The sequence below is a fragment of the Seriola dumerili genome, unplaced genomic scaffold, assembly GCF_002260705.1.
Source record: "Seriola dumerili isolate Sdu_G_001 unplaced genomic scaffold, Sdu_1.0 BDQW01000331.1, whole genome shotgun sequence".
NCBI classification, from domain to species: domain Eukaryota; kingdom Metazoa; phylum Chordata; class Actinopteri; order Carangiformes; family Carangidae; genus Seriola; species Seriola dumerili.
In genome coordinates this window covers 7887745-7911973 of record NW_019174586.1, presented here as the reverse complement: position 1 = coordinate 7911973, position 24229 = coordinate 7887745, and the positions used below count along the sequence as shown (strand labels likewise).

Genomic DNA, 24229 nt, shown 5'->3' with positions numbered 1-24229 from the left:
AGAGGAGGAGAGTGTTTCAGGAATAATGTGAGCCATTGATTCTGACACGCATGGTATTGTAATAAGCTAATCTGGGAAAGAAACAGTCGTGAAACGCAGCAGAACAAGACGGCCATTTGTAAGCAATTTATGACGGCGTCTAATCATTATGGCGAGGTTAGGTCAACATTCACAGCAGGAACGAGCGGGGGGGGGTGGTAAAAGCCTGGCATATAATTTGACGCGCAAGACTCAATCCGTATCTGTTAACAAAAGTCTAGTGCTAGGTAGAAGCTGTTGACAGCAAATAAACAACATTGGGTATACATTTTTTTCTGAGCTTTGAGTGGAAGCATAGCAGATGGCAACAAACATATCTGTGCCTGTGCTGTAACTTATAAAAGCATTTATATGGAGCATCAATCTGTCCTGTGACATGTGTCACAACATCACAAGCTGGTGCACTGCAATGTGGAGACAACCCTACCATTTGTACCTTTGCATCCTGCTTAATGAATTCCCTAGTAACTTATCAAACTTGAAAATTAAATCATGGTGCTTGCAAAACTTAAGCCACTTATTAACCAGAAGTTTGAGACTGCATTCTCAGCCATCTGAGGTGTGAATTACACCTGACAACTGTATGATATTAGGCAGAGGTGCCATTTTTCAGCTGCAGATGAATTAATGAAAAATTCATCCAACCTAATTTAGCACCAGTCAACTTGTGGCCAAAAGCCAAGCGACAGCAGCCTTTAGTCCTAATTGTATAATGTAAAACAATGATTAAGTTGAGTGTCATTTAATGACTTTTAACACATTAGTTTTGATGTTACAGCCACATGATTTCCAAGGCTGGCTGCCACTGCCATAGTCACTTCACATGTTTAGAAATTACTATATGCATCCATAAATGCTGTAATCATAAAGTTTTTCTTAGCTTACAATCTTTCTTTCTGCCAATGTTACATTCTTTTCATTTTGGATCGCAGCATTCAAATCTGAACCATGACACACTCCAAAGATTCCCTCAAACCACAAATCCTTTTGTTGAATAAGCTGTATATCCATTCATTAATCATCATTCAGTGTGTTGAGGAACTGTTGTAATTGCTGTCATTAACTAGCACAAAATCAAGGCATGCAGACATGAAGTCAAAAACCACAAGACAGTTTTTTATTGATGAAGAGTATAATGTGACCCATACAACAACACTGAGCCATATCTATTAGAGAAAAACAAGGTAGAATTTGGCAAGGGGAAAGAGGAATATGTGGGAAGACAGGCAAAGGCGGAGGGTGCTTTCACAGTGCTCACACAGTAGTTTATCGCTCTTCATGGTGCTAAAAAAGTCTGTTACTGAAGACACGATATGCTTAATTTTTTAAAAGGTATCTTTGGGTTATATGAAATTCAAATGAGCTCATTTCTCATTATTCTGTGGACTCAGGAATACCACAAGTGTTTTGGATAACATGCAAATGCCCCTTAATGAAACTTAATGAAATATGCTTGATCATCACACAACTCCCTCAAGCTTTAATCTACTCAGACTCTGAAGTTGATTATTATGTGGTCACTGGAATTACAGGTATATCTGTTGTAGGACCTATGTTGCTTTACACACATTGTAACAAAAGCAACGTATGATGATATACCAGTTAGAGGAGTATACCAGTGAGGATGGAGTGAGTTAAGAGGCTTAGCACCACAGGCAGATCCACCTAGCTGGGCCCTGCTGGCAGCCCCTGGGCCCACCCCATGCCCTCATTATCCTCCTGACACCCTCCACTCATCCTCCTCCAGCAGTGGGACTAATCCAGAGTGAGGGGGTAGAACCTAAACCTAGCAGAAGTGTTTTGACTAAGGAAAGGCACTGGTACTGCACACAAACACATTGTGGTGCTGCAGCCACTAAGAAACAAAACAGAAAATCAGTCGGAGAAGTGTCAAAACAACCTTACCAGCAAACTTCAGTGGCTAGAAAAATGCTCAGATTGTTAATTACCTTGGTAATTGATGAATCCACACAAATACTATTGTGCACAGTAAGACACACAGAACACCTCTTGATCTCAAATTTCTATCTTCAAATGCAGTACAATATTCCTGTTGAAGCATAATATATTCTTATGTATTCCAGTATGCAAAAGCAGACTGATTATACAGTCATTACTGAGTTAAAATATACCAAGGGCTCAACAGCGTGAGCGTTTCACTCACATTTTCAACTAAAAATAGATGTGTGCAAACTGTAAAATGTATTTAGGAGCATTTGTGTGAATAAAAAGTTTAACAAAATCCAGCTCAAGCAGCCTCTATTTTTTTCCCTCAATAAAAAAGGTTGATAACAAACCGACAATGATGATGACACAGTCACCGCACTGAAATAATGTTGTTGTTAAAAAAAAAGTCTAAAAAGACTGAAACGACTTTTTTGGCATTTAGTATTAATAACTACTTTATTATAGAGCTGTTCTTACCATTCATGCCATTTATACTGTTTATACATTTTAAAGTATAAATAATTACAGTAAATAGTTTTGCTTGTTAATCTCTCCTCATAACCCTTTTTAATGATTATTACATTATTCAATCACATTTTCATTGCGCCCCTGAAATTCTTTATATGTTCCTCATTTTTCCATTTAGGAGCACATGTGCTCCTTGGGGAAAAAAAGTAAGCAGCAAGTCCTGATATCCCAAACTAGACCCAAATATGATCAATAACTGATGCCTGCCACATGAAAATTAATTTTCTTTGATATTTTATTTTGACATTCATTAATGGAACATAGAGAATGGCACAGGGGTGGAGGAATGGTGGGGGCGCAACAGATTATTATTGTGTGTAGTTTGTGGTTCTTCAGTCCCATAATGGCCTGCAAAGTCTTCTGTGCTTTTGGGCACTTGTATGGTTTTTCATGTGAAAATTAAGCTTGAGGCTATTCCACAGTGTATCAATCAGTGTGACTGAGGTTTGAAGATGCATGAAACAAACCGGTGGGCTGGGGAAGGGGGGGTCAGCAGTTTTTCCCAAAGCATGGGGGTCAGCAGAAATTCAGTACAATTCTCTTCCCTTGTTGCCTTGCATAAAGCGTCTGTCAACAGACCTGGACCATCTGGCTTGTTATTTACCACATCCTTGTTTTTCCATAACCCAAAACTCCTCTTCATGTTTTCAGTGAAGAACTGCATTTATGAATAAGATAAAGAGACCACCAGTAATTAAGAGGCATAGTTTAAATAACTATGGAGGAGAAAACTTTGTGAAGCATTTGGGACTTTACACATTTGCATTTTTTGACTTAAGTAAATAAAATCTTTCTATTGTTTGTGACAGGGGTAAATAGGGAAGACATGTTAATTGGACTACCTTGGAGAAAAGGTTCATACATGTCTTTGGTGTCTTTTAACTAGTTTGGAACAATTTACTGTGTTATAATACAAAGGCAATCACATTCACAGCAAACATTTTTTACTTATAACTGCAGTCACAGAAAAACATAAGCACTATAGTTTGATCTCTTTTCAGTATCTAATTCAAATGGACTCATGTCCATTTATGAGCTGAGATCTTAGTCCCAACAATTTGTTAAAAATAGTGTTTCTTGAAAGGATTACTTTGTGAAGCGCAAGGGTTGTTTTTGTTTGAAACTACAGTCTTTTCATTTGCATACTCGAGGTGACATATTTCTAAAATTGAAATCAAGCCTGGTGGTTGTGAGTAGATGAGTAAATGGAAGGAAAAAAAGGATAGAGGGCAACAGCTAGCTTTCAGTCTAACATAAAACAATATGTCCACCTCAAATGAAGACAGATACTTGGGACTGTCTGGGCCTAAAGGCAGGTAGATTGTGTGTAGAGAGATAACAGAGATATTTAAATGCACATGAAAGCCCTTCTCCCCACCCAAAAGATTTCCAGAACTCGGCATAAAAATGTTTGTGTCATGTTCAACTGTCAGGGACAAGTCAGAGTGATGGAGATGAAGGGAGCTAAAATGAAAGAGGAATTAAAGTGATTAAGCTAGTACACACAAAAGACTCATGCTAACCATGCATAGCGAATGGCTCTCACACCTAAAGTGAGGGCATCGTCTTTAATCAGAGGGTAATTTATTGACTCCCATTTACAAAGCCATAATACTAGTGATCAAGCCCTTCAACCGTAAAATGCAATAAACTAGGGAAGTGTTTTGTGAACAAAGGCAAATAACAAGGTCCCACACATCATTATGTTCCCTTCATATCCCATTAGATTAGTTCCAAAAGGGTTTTAGGTTAAGAAAGCCACGCCATATATAACCAGGGTCATGGATAAGAATGTCAAATTATCATTACATGTCCTCATTCCACTGTATGAATACTCAACACTCCGCCCAGTTCAACTCACACCCACCAGAGGCTAAACTGAATCAATGCACCCAATGTTTCAAAAGCTTAATTAGAATTGGGCACGAGAAAGAAACAGTGGTCAAAATTTGCAAATGTCATGTTACATGCAGCTGTCCAGAGTCCATCCATAACATCAGCAGTGTTGCTTTGATGCTTTTTCTATAGATTATGCCATTACATGCTTGCGACTGCCAAGCATCATCTTACAAAAACAATTGATGAACTAATTGTTACAAGAAAAATCACACCAAACTGGCTTAAGTAGAAAGAGTGGACAAGAAATGACACATACACATTTCAATTTACCTGAAGCAGAAAATTGTCTGGCAGAAGATGGCAGGAAGATGTAGCAAAGTTATTTCTCTCTCAACAGAGGTACAAATACTTGTCCATTAGGGAGAACAAAGTCATGTGATCGGCTGCTTCCCCACTTGACCCCCAGATAGCACAATGTTAATAAACTGATGATAAATTCATTAGGGCTCCAAATAAAAACAATCTCTCCTCAATAAGAGGCGAGTACATTCTAATTAAACTGATGCCTTTCTGTTTTCATTAGGCCGTGGAGCATGAAAACTTGGAAGAGTGAACCACTGAGATGGATGCAATTAAGCATGTTTGCTTTACTACACATTTGAGTCTAAACATATAAAACAGAGGTGCCAAGTTAATACAATAGGTGTTCATGCAGCAGGAAAAGTCAAACTCGAGCAAGCCACAAAGGCACATTGTGGCACAGAAGGCAGTTTTACACTGTAGTCTGAGGGAATTGGTCCAGTCAGGATTAGTTACACTGCTCACTACTGAAAAGGAGGGACAGGCTGGAGAGTGTAATAAGACATTTCGCCTCTCCCTGTCTCAAACTCTTTTCCCATCACTTTGCCTGAATACTCCTTTCTTTCTCTCCTTTCTCATTTCTACCCCATCCTATTCTCAACCTTCCACCTTTCTCTCCATCTATCTCTCTATAACCGTCTTCCTCTTTACCCCGTCTTTGCGCTCTAAGAATGAATGTAAATGTCACTGGCTTCACAGAATTTGGAGATGACCAGCTTCGAGCTCAACAGAAAGGGGAAACAAAGAGAGGAGACGCATAGATATCTGTGTACTTCGGTGCTCTGTGCTTGTTGTGGCAGGGGAAGGAACTCCTTGTTTCTTAGCTGTCAATGATGCCCTGGCAAAGCCTCATCGGTACACAAAGCTACTCAGACCAAGACCAAAGTATGAGATCAGGACTCAAATGCCCCCTCTTCCTATCACAGCACCACTGCAGCACGACACAAAAAGATAAACCAGAACACAGTTGCATGAATACACATACCCCACTCAAAACCAGACATACACAAGCACAAAGTGAAAGCTTTGGGTGTAGAATGATATGAATGAGATCACTCAACATGACCAGTGATTCTGAAGACTGAATTGTATTTCTAATAGATTTTTTGAAAATAAAAGTACACAATACCAAATATCCTTGCTTCAGAAAACCTTACTTTCACAGGTAAGGTAACCGGCACGCAGAGCGATGGCCTTCTTTCTCTTAAATGGGAATATAATATGAAGCAAACTGAAACATGTACTCTAAACGCAGTCCACCCATTTTTAAATAAATAAATACATACATTTTTGCAATGACACTAGGGCCAATTCACAGACAGTGAATTGCGTACACTAAGCATTAGCCCACTGGCAAACACTGAGAATAGGTTTAATGTTTGCAACTAGCATGCAGCACTATTGCGGGTCATTCCTGCTTCCTATTTGCTGCCATTCAACATACAAGTAACTATGACTAGTGGAAATGACCGCCATACTTCAACCATCAACTGAACATATGGATGGGTGAAGCTAGTGTGGTTTGACCTCAGGGAAAAAAGGAGCAAGCAGGTCACACTAATGTGGACCAATAATCTCTCCCAGAGTCATTAGGATGATCAATGCCATTCTAATGAGATAACATCTGGAACAAAGGACCCTAATAGCAGACAGCTGCTGGGCAAAGTGAGCTAATTAAGAGAACATTCGGCAATGCTAACTAATGCTGCAGCCATTGTGCCCAGGTTTTGGACCCCACCCTGTTAACATCCAAAATACAACATGTTGAATATTTCATACTTCCTCTAATAACTAATCGTGACACTGTAATATCACTAGTAACACATGAGAGGGAGGGAGGGAGGGAGAGAGACAGAAATACCACAACATCTCAGCTTGACATGAATGCTTATCGAGCGGCACTAAATTGGTCAATTATGGAGAAAATCTGTTTTGAGGTAACCTTTCAGCTTATTAAATAAGCTATAAATCAATCTTTAGGGCAAAATGAGTGGCTGGCTTTTAATGCATGAACATGTCTAATCTCTCACTTTTTCTCTTTCCTTCTCTCTCTCGGTGTGCGTGTGTGTGTGTGTGTGTGTGTGTGGGTTTATGTATATGGAAACATACTATATGCTAATTAAGGTAAGTTGATATTAGAGTTCAACACAACTTCTAAGCGCGCAACTTGAAGTTGCACACTGGTGATTCAAGTGGCTGAATGTAAGTGGCTCTATTAGAGGAAAAAATTTGAAATAACCGAACAAAAAAGGTCCACCTCAAAACACTGGCTAAGCACGGAAGCAGGATCCAATTAGTCCTATGCTTAGAAAAGGAAATAATGGAGAGCAGCGTCAAAAGGAAACTTCGTAATAGTCTCTGTAAAAGTGTCTGTACAAGTCTTTGGTGATCTCGAATAAATATAATTACTACGAACAAAAGAAAACAGCATGGTCTAACATGAGTTTAAACGACACTCCATTGTTGGACCATGAAGCATTAATTACATATAATAAAATAAAAGGGAGAGGATGAAAAACCTTTCAGAAATTCCAATCAGCATAGACTGTGTATCCCATGCATACGTCTCATACTTATTCACAAGACACTGTCTTTTTTAATGTCTTGAAACATTACTTTTTTAATTTGTTTGCTTTTTTGTTTTGGATTTTTTCTCTCTTTTAGGATGACATTTAAATGAACACACAGATAATTAAAAGTCCTGCAGAAAATCATAGTGCAGGATATTTAATGCCAAAAATATCTAATATGACATCAGCTATTTACATTGCATTTGTAATCTTTTGAACTTTTTTCTATGGTCTCACTATTTACTCTTATGACTTTCAATGCAAAACTGAAAGGATTTCGCAGATATTACATGAAAATACAGTGAGAGATATTCCCTTTAATAAAGCATGACCTTTACTGAAAACCTCAATTAAAAAAAACACAATTATAAAAATTTCAAAAAACCATCAAGGATTAAATGATAACTTTTAACTCTAGAATTTGGCCTTTACAAATCATGGCCAATGGAACACAGTGAGCCTTGTGAGCCTATGAATTCCTTCTAATTCAAAGACTGCATTGATTTATAGACTATTCAACCAATTACACAAAATGTTAATCAACTAACTACATATCAAAAATCCTTTATTGCTCTGATTCCTTTAACGCTGGTTCATGTGAACACTCACGCTGTGTATGGAGGAGGGACTGTATAGTAACACCAGAAAACTACATTAATATGGGTGGTTAGGGAAATAGGAAGAAATACCATCAGGTTTGAGTGCAGCCGACACTGCAACAGCACAATTCCTCAGAGAGCACGACAACGGCAGTGAAAAAGCTCCCAACTAACAGTAATTGGTTTTAAAATAATAGAATTCATTACAGTTATGGCGCTTGTTCAGAAATGCAAACAGGGGAAGAAAAAACATTCACTAGAGACTTGGGCTGAACTGCTTCACTAAAAACCATGGGGAGATGAAAGGCATAATTCAAATGACAATTTTAGAACCCTTAGTTCATTTATATCAGAAGCTCAGAAGATGTTGCCGGCATAATAACATCAAGATTTTTTTTTCTGTTCTTTTGTTCTACTTGCAAGGCTTGGAAGGAACTTTTTCCCCTCTCAATTTCATTCTTTTGTGGTAGCAAATTCCTCCTCCTCACACAGAGACATATGAGGTGACATACAAACAATCTAGCAAACAACACCCGTCGGCAGCAGAGACAGCCAACTGAAAGCTAACATGGGAAATCTTGACAGGAAAGAAGAAAAACACCTCACACATGACACTGAATTTGCTGCTTGTCTTATTAAATGACTGTGTAATTATACACATCAGGGGTCTGCATTGTAAGGTCCTGTGTTTTTATGAAATCCAGTGGCAGACCATGTTTGATTCAAGGCCAGCATCTCAGGTGTGAAGAAGACATTCACCCAATCAGCATTAAAAAGATCATCTCTCAAGACCACTCAGCACATAAAGAGACAGGTCAGCCATCTCAACATGATTGGATGTCACCTCACATGCTGGGTCTATAGCCAACATCAAGGACATCACCATTTGGAACACTATACATCTGCCATCAAATCAGCCTCAGGCCAATATCTAGTAATTGGCCCCATTCCAAAGAAGTGCTTGATACATTTTGACCACCAATTGATAGAGACAAAAGCCTTGTCGGCATATGTGAAAATATCAGCAAGGATAAAGATTTTTTGTTCTGTTTTTACTCACATTTATTTGGCACTCTACATAAAGAAAAACAAAACCACCATATGGCTGTGCATTAAAAATTGATGTGGTATGTTAGTGAGGGCACCTGAGCCGAATGACAAGGTGGAAGAAGTCAAAATAGTGAGCACAGCATGTGTGGTGGAGCAAATATGTGCCTTTCTGCCACTCTCTGTCATTGATGTCTATGCTGGAAAACAACCTGGGCCACAAATGAAAGCCATACCAAGGCAAGAACATGTTCCAGCAGAGCACATGTGGCCAAGAATCTGTGTCATGTCAGGAGCCCAGGGTGTCGATAAGCAAATATGGCTTGCATGGAGATGTGGGGTCAGGAAAGAGATAGAGTTCGATATCTCTAAGGGAAAGAAACTGCGATGGAATACTCAAAGAGAGTGAGACAGTGATGTGGTGTCAGTCTACAGGCAATATGTAAGAGGGATATACAGAGAGAACCAGAAGGAAAGACTGTGATATCAACGGTGTGGTTCTGTAAGCATAACTGATGCGTTGTTGATAAGGGACTACATCTGCTCATCAGTGTGGGGCCAATCTAATAAATAATTCAGGTATGACTGCACAAAAGAGCTGTCAATACAACAGGTCTTGTCGATAGCAGGTAAGGCAACATATGCTTCCTTAAGAACCTTGATTTTACAAGTGAAGTGTTAAAGAAAAAGGAGTAAACCCAGAAGAAGTTGGCTGTCTTCCACCATGTCAGAGGATGTCTCACTTTTGAATGTGTACACAGAAAAAATTATAACGATGAATGTGTTCTTTATCCTTCTTTTTCCCCTCTCTGTCTACAGCAGGAGGGTAAAGTATTGATCAAAGAAGGCAGACCAATTTGAATGCTGTTGAGTCATTTCACACTTATTCTCCCCTTTAAAGATCAGACGTCTAACAAATGGCATTAGTGGCACACATAGTGGTGTGTTACGTGGGCTAAAAGAAACCCATTAGGTCAATTCCATAGCAACAATGTGGCTTTTCAGCCCTTATGCACTGCACCAACTGGCCAATTCAGTGGGCACCCACTGCCACCAAGTGCTGGCCCTCAGTACTACAATATCGGCTGGAGAACAGCAGCTCTTGCCGCCTTTGTCTGAGTAGAGGCAGACAATGACCATGCATGACCAGCTACTGTGCTTATGGCAATGAGAATGATACACTCCCAGCAAGCCACATAAAACTACAATGATATGCCATCAACACTGTTGTAAAACAACCCTACAACAGCTACAAACTTTGGCAGTGTACAATGGAAGGAGAAGAGACCATGTCATTTGCAAAAAGCTGCGACCAGTTTGGCAATTTAAGATCATCCTAGCCAGAATGCATGAAGAAGAGGGAGCGCCACTCACTCATTATACAACCTATATTCTCAGGTGTAGCTAACCTATGCTTTAGCAACCAAGTTTAAAGTAAGTCATAGCAACCTGAACTTTCATGTCTAGCACATGGCTAGTTTATTTCTACTCATTCATTCATACATTCATTCATTCACTCACTGGAGAAGAAAAGCCAGCTGTGTGCTGCCAGTGCTACAGCTTGAAGGCTGCCATTTTAAAACTGTGGCCAATCTCTCCTGAGCACCCTTAGAAAAGAAACTGCAAGCCAGACAATAACACAGCAAGTGATCTGGCCTTGATCATGTCACCAATCATTACTAGAGAGAGCTGTCTGGGGAATCGGGGGGAACCTGGCTGTTGATGAGGCGATTATGTGGCTTTACTCTTGTGCCTCCAAGTATGACAGCACTATGAAAGCATTGTAGCTGATAGGCAGAGACTATACCTTGTTAGCACTCTGTTGTGCTGAGTGGACTAGTTGGCTGAGCAGTAAGGCGCTCCCACAGGGCCTGGTGGGCTTACTGCAAGAGTAGGGGAGGATTATAAACAGGCCATCGATGTGACTCTCTACAAACACGACAGCTACAGCAACTTTGGTTTCTACTCATGTTGACCATGGGTCCTTGTCAACAACTGCCTAGTTTTGTCCTTCCTATACTTAAACCATGCATTGTGTCAGTTGTGGCACAGAGATATCAGCAGGGTCTTTGCATATGCAGTTGTGGACACAGCCTACATTGGAATGAAAGTCCACATATTGTCAGTGTGAGGTCTGCATTTGGATCAACTAGAGATACACAATAGAGAGCCTGGCAAGGTTATGAGCAGAAGTGCATTATCACATCACCCACTGCAAACATTCTCCATGCAAATCTTGACATACTCAGACGGAGTCCACATTTCACCAAGATCACATCCAGAAAAACAGACAACTCCATCAACCAAAGCAAATAACTTGCTAAATATACACAGATGTAGAGAAGGATATCAAAAAGCTAAGGAAGCAAATAAAGAAATTGGGAGTGACTGGAGGAGCAGGCAACCATAAAACATGGGGATACACGGAATTTCACAGCTGTGTGAACAGTTAAAGCAGATGCGATGGGATGTGATGGTGGATGCATACAGAGAGGCGGGTTGTAAAAATATGCCATAAAGTTTATGGAGCCTAATGCGGCCCTTCAGGAGCCTCCTGCCGAGCTGAGCATGCCGACAGTGCCGTTGAGTGTGTGACAGAGCTGTGGGGGAGAGATGTACAACTGAGAGCATACCCAGTATTCACAAGCTCCATCACTGATGTGGGGATGTGCATACAGTACATAAAATTCACAGATATGCAATCAACAGAACTAAGAATCCTATTTTTTCCTCCCTCATACTCTATCTGCCCTGCGCAATAGCCAAATGCAAACTGTAATATCCAAGTCTATTGGAAGTGCATGGAGAAAAACAGTGCTACTTACCCCATGCACAGATATACAAGCATGTGCACACACCAACACAAATACTGAGAGACTAAAGCACTGCCATAGTCACTGTTCAATTCAATATCCGCATACTGTGACCACTCTAGCCTTTCATGTTCCCTTCAAAATAACAAGATTCAGCTCTCCCCTTCTGATTGAAGGGGACTGATTGATTCTGCCTTTGAAAAATCATATGTTGTATAAGTATGGAGAGGAGATGTGTGAAGAGAAAAACGTAGCAAGGAAGGAAAGAATGAAAGAGATAAAAACTGAAGAGAAAAATGAAAAAAAGACAAAAGCTGATAAAGTAACCTTTTTCTCATCCCCAGTGGGAGCTGGTGTTGACTTAATTCTTCCCACACAGCGCACCCTCTGTCACAGCTAGGCTTTTGCTTCTTCCACAGCCTACAAAGGTCAATCTAACCATGAATGCCTGAAGACAAGCCATTCGGCAGAAACTTGCAACAGTAATTGATAAATCTTATGTAGACTATAAAGTTCATTACATGACAAATTTGGCCCAAGCTATTGCAATATTATCAAACTAATTAAGACACATTACGATTACTAGTATCTATGCTTCATCAAAGGTAACTTTTTCCACTTTGTTAAATGTCATATGTATGAAAGGTCTTCAAGAGTGGGTAAGCCACAGAAACTTCAGCACAATGCAATTGCTAATTCAATTTTGAAGCACTGTTATTCGGATTCCGATGTTTTCCCAAATTCAATGAGTTCACAGAATCTTGGGAGAGAGAGGTGTAATACTTGTATATAAATCTGTTGACAGATAACAATTCAAGAGCTTGGGGGTGAAAACGAACATTATAAATTTGTGTTTGTCATCATACTGGCTGAGCTCTAGGCAACTGTGGTTTAACTGAAGGTCCCCAATATGAGGTGCTGCTCTGATGACAACGTTCAAGGTGTAAAAAGAAACGCTTAATAAAAAAGGAATTAACATTAATGTAACTAAACTTCAGGGGTCATACAGATGACCCAAAGGTCAACTTTCCATCTACCACAGCAGAACCTCAGGTTTGGTTGTATGTTCAAACAAACAAAAGTGGCTGCCATTAGCACATGGCTGTCCACACTCTCCTCAGGCTAACAGCAAAGTTGGCATAAATTCGGCTTTTCTGTGATCGCTGTTACTCTGCATATTTTACTATTGGCATGACAACAGCTATATGCTCTTTTTTATACATGTCATATGACTTTTCCCAATGACACGAGGCAGGAATCAACTTTGCCACACATCTTTTTCAGCTGCTAATCACAATCAAGTATACTTTAACACTCTACTCTACACCTCCGTTGTAGAGATTTGGGAAATGCAGACTTTGGCAAGAGCAACATCAATTGGGGCGAGGAGCACAAGCCTATGTAAGCTTTCCACAAAACTTAAATTTAACATATATCATCTCACACACTTGTATTTAAGTCTGACCAAAAGTTTGTGTTTCCAAAATCTGAACAACAGAGGAGGTAAGTACTATGTTATAGTATCCGCTAAGTTTTTGACCACTATAGGGCAGGCAATAAGGAGCTATGTTTTGATGTACTAGTGCCCATATTTCTGGTATTACGTATTCTACCAGTAAGAGCGTCGAGGTACCATCCAAAAATGACCAACCTTTGAGTAGAGGAAGGGAACTGGAAATAAGATTTCCCACTAAAGAAAAAGCGCATTTGAGTAAATGAAGCAGAAAATATTCGATATCCATTAAAAACGACAGATGACTCCAGATTTGCAGATATGCTATTCACCAGTAGTTTGTCAAATAAATCCTTCCCTCATCTCACTCCCAGACAACTTTTTATGTTCATCAGATGAACTCTAAAAGAAGCTTTCAGCCAATCAAAGAAACATCTTATTCAAACGGTCCCCTCCAGAGCATGTTTCCTTGATCTTAATTTAAGATAGAATCTATGGTGAACACTGGCTCAGGGCATGGGAGGCACACGCTATTGATTAATTTTTCATTGCCGTTCTTTTAAAGCACCAAGGACATGTGTCACATCAAATCTGTTCAACCCTCAGCGCCCAGTTTAATAGCTTGCTTGAAACAAAAAGTCTTTTGAGGCATGTGGTTTTAAAAAGGTAAAGAGGGGAATGAAGGAGGGAGGGTGCCTTGATTTCCTTTCAGGCTCACCATATTTCTTTTCTTTTTTTGAAGGTCTTTCGTAAGCACTCCTGGCACAGTGAACGAACACTTGATTGGAGTTAAAGAGGAGCCAGATGTCTGCATGTCCTCATATCCATGTAACTTTCTCTTTCTGTCTCTCTCGTTTCTCATCTGATGCTTTACAATCCTCTGCCTTATCTATAACAATTTGTTTCTTTTAATCCTCTGCAGTTACAAACAGACCTACGGGACAGCTAATTGGCCATAGCAAAACACCAAATCAACCAATCACATAACAGAATCAGATGTGAAGGCCATCTATTTTATTGGGAGTATTGGTGAAAAAGTAAGGTTAAATAGGGGCACTCCAGTGGCTCACCTGGTAGGCATACCACGAAGGCTTAGTCCTAACCGCAGCGGTCTGGGTTCAAATCCAACCCGTGGCCCTTTACTGCATGTTATCCCCCCCTCTTTCTCCCTGACTTTCCTGTGTCTCTCTCTCACTGCAACTATCGAATTAGAGGAAGAAATGCCCAAAAAAAAAAAAAATGTAAGGTTAAATGAAGTAGCTGAGTGATAAATATTAATATAGAAAAAATATGACATGGATGATCATTTTTGGTATGAACATCAAGATGGCTACCATTGCTTTCCCCTGCTCAAAGCCTCCCTATAATCCTCCAAAAACCACAAAAATATAGTGCAGTCTATTCAAAATTAATTTATTGCCGAGGGTACAGAAGTATCTTACTTTCATCTTTTTGAAAATTTCTATCAATTTGATGTTTTTTTTTTTGTTTTTTTTGTTTTTTTTTGTTTTTTTAAATCAAGGACATTGTTATGGTCCCGGAAGCACATGGTGATTGGCAAAGAGCAGTTTTGCTTTAAGCCTTCCCAGAATATTTTTTTCTTTTTTGTGACCTTATTGGAAAAAGATGTTGATTACAATCAAAAAGCTGGTAGAAGAATTAGAAGAGATAAAAAACATCCCTCAATTTTATGTCTCAGGAGATCAACAACGTTGACGTGAGTTAATCTCATGGGTCTAATGGAGGAGTTCCGTCAACTGAGGGGTTAAATTAACCAAAGGGACCATATGCCATATGGATGAATTCATAGCTTGTAGTGGAAATTTCTGAAAATCTTATCATATAAAAGAACTTTTATATGAGAGATAAAGTTTTTCCCACTGAATAAACAGATTTTTCTGAGAATTAACAATAATAATAATGTAAAAAATAGACGCAACTCCTCACATTTTTTCTTGTTACATCAAAGTTTTCTAAATTTGACTTAACATAAATCATTAAGTTTTAAAAATGACAGAGCCTTCCTGTAAATTACAAAGATAAAGGCCAGAAAGAACTGAGGCCTTAAAGATAGACTTTACAAATAACTGGGATGATTAAAAAGTGTTGAGTGAAAGATAAATGTAAAAAGGAAAGCAATGGATGACTATAGGTTTGAAAAGGGTTTGCAAAAAGAAAAATTTAATCTGTAAGAGATTTTTACAACATGGAACCTGTGGAAGTGGTAGAAAAATAAACTGATTTCTATAGATTACAGAAGAAGGAATATTACAATAAAATATTTCACAATTGTAAAAATAACAAAGAACCTGGAGAGTAAATGAAAGTGATATCATTGAAATTGTAAGAAAATTTAAAAACAAAAGTTCAACTGAAATAAATTTCATTGACATTGTTCATTGGTAATTATTAAAGACGTCATTGCCTCATTGTAGGTCCTCTTTAGCAGTGTATGCATATACACACAAAAAGTTTATTTAGTGTAAATTACTAAATTAGCAATACCCAATGTTATTTCATATAGACCATTTTTATAATAATTACTGGCACATCTCAAATCTGAACTCTATATCGTCATAAACAGTTTTAAAATGGGAGGTATCATCATCCATACTACCATATATACACCCAGGAAAGACAGTGTCAGTGTTATCTCCTTAGTCACTTTGAAATTAAAAGAGCAACACTTTATAATTCTGTAGAAAACTAAAACACATTTTCTATGAATTAGATCAGCTACAGTGCCGCCAATACAGCTTCATCCAATCTTTTTTCTCAGGGCCTGAGGTGTTTTTGGCTCATTGGTCAAATCCACATACTTGACAACCATACACAGAGATATACGTGTTTACACAACTGCACTAACCATCACCGTCTGACATCTCAGAGCTGACCAGCATGTTAACGTGGAAATAAGCAGTCATCTGTCCAGTCATACAGATATTGATCACCTCCCTGTGGTCTGGAGATTGCTGCTCTTCAACACATGCAGCACACACCCTTTCTCTCACTCATGTACACTCTCACTGTCATAGTCTCAGCAGCATTCCTCTGAGCTGCAGAGCCTGTCAATGGTAGTGCAGACAGACGGAAGTCTACTTTCACAGCAACACTGCAGGAGTCCTTGATGGATTGTTACAACGTGGCCCTTGGCTTTTGACGTAAATCAGGCCAATCTTTACAGAGACTGATGCTGTAAAGCCATTGTAATGGTCAACAGGCAGCTGCAGCACAGTGCAAAAGAAAAGGTCCTTGTTGACCTGGACTGTTCGGGTCTACCTGCCAGCATGCTGTTACTCAGGTATGGGTGCTGTTCATATTTCCCTCAATCTTGCTTAAGGAGGTGAGGGAGCATATGAGATTTAGCAGTGTTGCACACTTACACGCTGGTCAGACTGGATTAGAGCCAATTCACGCCGTCCTCTATTCCCACCTCATTCTCAACTGGGAGAGGGGAAAGTGCCAGAGAGATTTCATGCCTGAGACAGAGGAGTTACAGTTGTGTGTTCCCTATAGACAATCCTAACCAACACTCCCCTTCCAGCACACCTGAGAGCCCTCTGTCCCACCGACGCATGCTGACAGCGTGAAAATGGGAATCTGCCAGCAAAGCAGGGAGCTAACTGCAGCCCACAATTGGCTAAGCAGGCTAAACGCTTTGCCTGTTTTTTCCTCTTTCAGTGGAGCTTTTAAGAATGACAGCTCATAGTTTTCACTATGTTAGCCATATCTGAAGGCTACTGAAGCAGGATTGACACAGAGGTTACAAAAGTCAGGGCAAATGCTTCAGTATACTCTTGAGTTTGAAGAAACTTCTTGATAACCAGGGTCTCTGGCACCTTTTGACATGGTTTGCAGAACTTCTGAAAGTAGGCCTCCACATCTCGGATGAGCGGTCATGATACAAGCTGGGGTAATTCTGTCATATTCCATTTACTGAACACAATGTGGCCATTGCTGCTGATCGAGAGCTACTCCATCCATGTCCATACAGGCCAAGTCGAAAACCCACTCTTCCCACAGAAATAACCAAGCACAAAAGAACAGTTTGACAAAGAAGGAGAAAATGCAATCGATACAAAACGTCTCTGTAAAATGCTTCAAAGAACGAGGTTTGTCTGAGAGCATGGGCAGAGCAGAGGCCAGGTCACAGTGTGCTGCTTTTCCTTGTCTGTGTTCCTGTTAAGCTTTACAGTCCTCTTAATCCTTACAAAGCTCTCAAACAGCAATGAAATTTAAAGTGATAATTCAACACTTGCTAAACCAATAAAAGAGTGTTTCTTCTTGAAAAAACCCAAAACTGTTCTTACAAAGGCAACAGGGTGCCACTTTGTGGGATCTTGAGATAAAAAAAAATGCAACTGGTATATTACAGTGTGGAGAAATGAAAAAGTCTTGCATTGACAGTACAAATTAAATTTGCTATGATTATCTGGGTTTTTGTAATCAACAAGCAGGTAAGGTGAAATGAAACCACCAAGACAATGCATTTGTGAGAAAACAGTCTTGTGGGCTTAAATTCTTTGAAAAAGCAACAGAGTTGTTGACTGCAAATTAAAATATCTAGCCATGAATATTTCCACTAAATAAATATAGGCCAATATATCAGTTCTAGGCAGAACAAATGTACTTGATATCTTTCCCGCAGTTTACTAGGTTCAGTGTGTGTACAGTTTGTATGCACATGTGTACACAAATGTGTATGCTCACAGCCTTATTAAGTGATATATATTCTCAGTATGCATTGTCTCTCATTGGCAGAATGAGCACAGTTGAAACCATTTAGATGCACCATGTTTTGATAAACAGATTGTAGATTTATGAGTATTTGTGTAAAAGCTATCGCTCTTTGTTGGTATGACAATATTCAAATGCTAATAGGTGCTACACTGCAATCTATTTCAAAGGAGAAACAGCAGAAACCAACAAAAGGCCTCCCAGTTCATTTTCAGGCTGTATAATTTCAAAATCCCTCATTTGAAAGTGCTACCATTTACACTGTTGGCAATTTATAGCCTTTCCAAATTACAAACCATTAGCAATATCTGAGCTGAAAATAAAAATCCAAGCTATAAAAGTGACCTTACTTGCAGTTTGGAACATGCTCCTCGACATTGTTCCAAAAGAATATGTGTGTGTGTGTGTGTGTGTGTGTGTGTGTGTGTGTGTGTGTGTGTGTGTGTGTGTGCGTGTGTGTGTGTGTACGAGGTGAATGAAAACAGATACATAGAAGGAACAACAATCAGAAGCCAAATAAATAATGGACTACTTACCGCAACTTTGCTCCCAGTTATCTGCATGCAGCGATCAGCGGAGAAGGTTAATGTGCAAAAAGACACAAACAGCACAATCATTAGTAGGCCGGAGAATCCTCTCCATTACACGTAGAGGCATTAGCGTAACTTGTGTGACATCACAAACACTATACAACTAAACCTTTTATTATTTTATTATTATAGGTACATACTGAAGATAATGTCTGTATTTGGCCGCTGCAATTTTCAAATTCTCAATAATACATATAATATGTGGACAAATGAGAGAAGAACTCGCAGAGCATGTACATAACAAAAGCTATCATCAATACATGGCACCAACAACTGTGGAAGTGATGAATCAACATGTTTAGACATGCCAATATCCACACAAGGGATTTATTAAATGATTAACAGGGTAAAATATGATTGCCCTTGTGATTGACTGACTGGTATAGATTCACAGATTCATCCTCCAAAAGGAACAATGGCTAGTGTGGACAAAGAGGCTGCAGAGGGTCTCCCTGGGCTGAAATCAATCAGCTGCCATTAGTGCTGGGCTTCAGGTGTCAAATTTGTGTGGCAGAGCTACCTTGAGCCCGTGCAGTCAGCACGATTCTTGGAGTTTAACCTTGTTATCTGTCAATAGTGGCAGGTAGCAGGAGTGTTTTTTATTACTGCAACTGTGGGGCTTGTTTCACAGTAGGAAGGTGTCTGTCAGCCGAGCAAATGTATTCTAATCTGTGGCTGAGCTTCTCATGCTTTGCTACATGTTTCGGAGAAAATGTATTCTGACTGCAGGAAGTTACAGGACACACTGAGCTCCTTTTCTTTCTCCACCTCCTTTCACCACCTCTCCTGCTTTCACTCCCTCCTATTCTTTACCCTCCTTTCATCTCTTCTAATCTCCCTTTCCATTTCTTTTATTGTCACTCTCAGTCTCTGCATGTCTGTGGCCATTTGATGCTTGATTTCCCCTCTCCATCCCTCTACCAAGAGTTTATAATAGCCATAAAGTCTGTTTTACGCATGCCACCACCTGATCACACACACACTACTACTTTTTTAATCATAATGTGTATCCACATTTTCCTTGTTCTCCAGTGAATGCAGAATGTCACTGTCTTAGACTGCGGAATATTTTATCTGAATACTGCTGGCTACCTGATACCTTGAAATGAGTCACACTGACATAACTCAGAACTTAAATATTTTCCACAGATGTTGATGCCTACTACTACCACCTAATACTGCATATATATTTTAGAATGTTGTATTTTGCAGTTTGACCAAAATAACAGACACTATCTTGGGGGTGCTCAGACAGACAAGGAGGAGCTTGAGAGGAACAGCACAGTTTCACTAAAAAGTTTGTATTTACAATACAATGTAACACCTTGTTCTCACTAAAACAGCTGCAAAACTCCACTCAGTTCAGACACCAACTAATTACTTGAGTAGTGTTAAGGTATAACTACCTAGTGAGATCTGTTATTGAGCATCTTTCATACTACATTATCAATCAACTAAGGACAAGTATGTATGTAAAAATATGTATTTTCTTCTCAATAGAAATATAACCATTACCACAGTTTTTCATGATGGAAAAAAATATATACCAATTGCATAAACACTCATCAGTATGATCAGATAATAATAAAGGGACTGGATGATGTTAGCAAATGCCAGGGCCCATTAAGAGAACAAGGTGGCACATTGATGGTCACATTAAACAAACCATTATTTGAATAAAACCAATACTAGACAATCCCCCTTAAAAGACCCTGCCGTCACCCTTCCTCCTGTATCTGAGACACAGCACATTTGAAATGAAACCAGAAAATATTCACTGTCGATAGACAAACTAGATCTCTGAGAAATAAATAATTGTATTAGTGTAAAGCGAATTTTGGCAGTTTTAATGAGGCTGGCACACATTTATAGAAAGAAGAAAGAAGAAGAAATGAGGTGAGAGAGAAAAGCAACTATTCATGCAAAGCTGATGGTCAAGGACGTCCACAGACACACTCCTGCAAAAGCAGAGCTGGATACCATTGAAACACAGCTCATATTCAAATGAACAGGGTCAGTGTTGAATTCTCCCTTGAAAAGACATTCCATTCTGTGTTGGGGGTAATTTACTAGACTCCTGCTGAGGCACCTCAGTAGAGTATGGGAGTGTTCTAAATCTTGCCTGGTGATAGACGAGTAGAGAGCTGGCAATTCACAAGGGAGGGGAAAAAAGCTTCAGCTTTCACTCGAAAGACATATTTTACAAGACTAAACAAAGTAATAATCAGCCATTTCTCATATTAGCTATCATTTGAAGCCTGACAGCCTTTTAGAAGTACAGTACTGTAGTCTTTATACGTACAAAAAAGTTGTACATTGTGAAGGAAAACTCAAGCACCTATAGCTATTAATGCTTACATTTTTTTTTTTTACTTTTTGTTGGGCACCAGAGCACATGTACAATTGAGCACACTTCCAGAGGCAGACAAGAAAAAGGGAACACAGTACTGGGGGATATTTCTTGTTACAACAATATTTATCGATTTAAACTTCCAGTTCCAAAGCATTTTAAGCCTGCATACTCTGCAATAGCTGAAGGTCAACAAAGAAAGAGGCTTGTCTAGAAGTTTGAGTATTGATGTGTGTGTGGGGGAACTTGTGACATCCATGAATGTCCCACTTGTATTTTTGTGGCTACAATAAAATATATGTTTAAACATGTTGCCTCTGTAATAGTTATATGAAAAATTACAATTTTGTCAGATGCTCTATTGGGATCATCTACAAAAACACAAAACAAAAAAACAAAAACAGGAAATTTAGCTGAATGCATGTGAAGCCCTTCCAAAGCCCCAAAACTGTAATCTCACAACGCTGAAGACATCTTTAGTCAAAAAAAAAAAAAAGGAAAGATTGAGTCGCATTAATAGTGAAGGTACCACAACAAATCAGAGACACCCCAACATGACTAAAATGCATCAATCCTTCATTCATCACCATTTACATTTTCAATGCAACACATTCCCTTTTAGTCCACACTGCATGCTCATCAGCAACCACAAGCAACATTAGCCCCAGATAAAGCCTAACCCCTGCAAGAGAAACACACAGTTCACACAAAGCAGTTACTTGAAAACATTAAAGCAATCATGAAACCTGCTTTACTAAGACTCTTCTATCTAAATTTTAAACCAATGTCATTTCTGAGGTATTTTGCTGACAAACTCTATTTTATGCTGATTCTGACCTATACATGAGCTTATGAGGATTTTAAGAAGTTATTGAAACCCAAATCACATTAAGATACTACGGAACACAGACTCACTGTCAGTCAGTTGATACAGCTAACAAGCTCCAGGCTGGAACACTTTTGCTTCACGGCTACTAAGATTTTCTCTTTTTCTGTCTACCAGTACCTAAAAGGACGACTATAAATTCTGTTTGACACAAAAATGTATTCAATTACTTATAGTGTTATAAAGTAATTTTACCAAAAAAACTAATAAAAATATCTGCTGATGAGCTAACTTACTTATTTACAACTGAAAATGATTCATTAAGGCATGAGCATCGTCTCATACAATTTAGGGTAGGTTGGTTGTTTTTTTTACTTTAAGTAAATTACAATTAATGTGCAAAACAGTTGTTGTAGTTTGTTTTTGTGGCAATCCCCTGATGTGCTCTTAGGCAGTATCTTAGACAGACATAGTTACACCAATAGTTGTGCGTATAGTGTCTCTCACTGCAAAAGGAGATTTGCAGTATCATATTATTATTAGTCACACACAAATGTCCCCCGAACCTCATGCTAAGTTATCTTCATGTATTATCAGTATATGACAGTGTGTGGATGTACAGATGTTCTAGTGTAACTGTATGCACACTTGCATGAATCTGTGTTTGCACAGATACATCATCACTGACATTCAAACATCTCCCTCTTTCAGTCATATTAAATGTGATAGCAGGGTGCTGACAGACATCACATTTTGTCCTCTGTCCTTTCACTACACAGATTACGTTATTCATTTGAATAAAATATCAGTGCTCACAAAGCATAATGGGCCCTGTGAGGAATTCAATCATCTTGGATAATCATCATTATCAATAATGCCAGTTAATTACCATAACAATGAGGAAGGTAATAAATGATGATGTCAAGAGAGCGCTACCAGGTTCTGGAAGCAATGGGGGCAGAAATCACTTTTTTTCTTCTGTGCTGATGTTAATTTCACCTCACAAGGTTGGCCATAACTTCAAAAGAGGATACAAGAATTCTTCATACATTCATGTATTACCGTCAAAACTCCTTACTTTTTAATCACTGTTTTTGGATTAGACTCATGAAGTATCAAATTCCAGATTACTCTACAACAATAGGCAACATAATCCCAACTACCGATAAGATAAATATAAAACTACTGATAGTTAAGAATCAGACAGAATTGTTCTGATTAACACTCAGAGCAAGAATAAAACTGGATGGTGAAGCTAGCTACAATGTAGCATAAATATAGGCTTATCATAGGCTCATGCTAAACATAGCTTTAAAGCTCATGTGTGCACCTCTGTATTTGATGGATGTGCTCCTAATAATTATACTGCTGCGGAATCAAGCATTTGACTGAACTTTATTTATACCCAAATAACAAAGCAAGGCATTGCCACCTATCGGTAAAAAAAACTCACATGCAAGTACACAACTAAATCACCAAAATTTTTCATGCAAACACATGACTGGACAAGCACTGACCATCCACCTAGCATTGAGTGAGGCAGTGACTACAATTTATATCCAATAGATTGTGGCACAAGAGGGAAAATGATAAAGAAAATAAATCAAAATTGCAATCAAAGATGTGGGACTCAAGCATTAAGAGCAGAGAGTGAGACAATGACAGAAGTGAGAGTGTGCAAGAAAGGATGACAAAGCAAGCCATGAAGCAGAGGATCAAGTTAAACTCATTCTGGAGAGTCAGGTGGAGTGTCATGATACTTCAAGCCACCCACTACAATTATGCAGTACACTTCAGTTTATAGTGATACAGCATTAAGGTTTATTCTCTCACTTACAGATTTGGCAGTGGCTGAGATGTACTGGACCACCATCTCGCGCTTGGTACTCAAGTCCTTTCCGCGTAGAGGAGCTTTGCGTTCCTCATTCAGGTTCATGTCCTCCTAGATACACACAGACAGTGAGAAATTTAATGAGCAGTAATGATAGAAATAGGGTAATTGGTAATAGTAGAGGATTTCAATAAATTGAAAAATAAAATGAATCAAAAAATAAACTTGAAAAGTAAATTAAGATTATTTTATGTGTAATAACAATTCTGCTTTATTACAAAGTTAACATTAGGGTACATCAAAGAGTCAATTGAAGAAGGTGGGAAATATTAGCCGAATCACAAATCTTCAACACTAAGCACATACTGCATCTATGCTTGTAACCAAACAGAAGTTATATGTTTATATAATAAAAAGTTATCACAATCCCAACTCTCAAAACCTCAAACTTTGAACCGTGTTATTTACAGTGCAACAGTTCCACCAGAAAGCAGAAATACTTCAGACCTGCAAACAAGTATAGTTCCATATACAATAACCCTTTCACATCAGATCCTGTCCAGTTGAATAAATTTGTTTCGCATCTATGTTTCTTTGTCACAAGTCACAAGGTACAGCAAGAGGAAATAATGACAGTAATAATTAGTCCTTGAAACGAAAGTAGCAAGGCTACAGCAATATAAACTGTGCACCCCAACTC

General features: G+C 38.9%; 1 protein-coding gene across 4 annotated transcripts in view; it reads right to left on the bottom strand.

The window, feature by feature from the left end:
* diaph2 (diaphanous related formin 2) overlaps window positions 1-24229 on the bottom strand; it is a 397964-nt gene that overhangs the window by 352208 nt on the left and 21527 nt on the right. For 3 of the 4 annotated variants that reach the window (XM_022759875.1, XM_022759878.1, XM_022759877.1), the window contains 2 exons: window positions 23536-23640; window positions 18469-18489 (listed from right to left, as the gene is read on the bottom strand). In XM_022759875.1, the coding sequence (XP_022615596.1) occupies window positions 18469-18489; window positions 23536-23640 (126 nt within the window). The remainder of the gene's footprint in view (window positions 1-18468; window positions 18490-23535; window positions 23641-24229) is intronic. The other variant, XM_022759876.1, reaches the window with a different exon arrangement.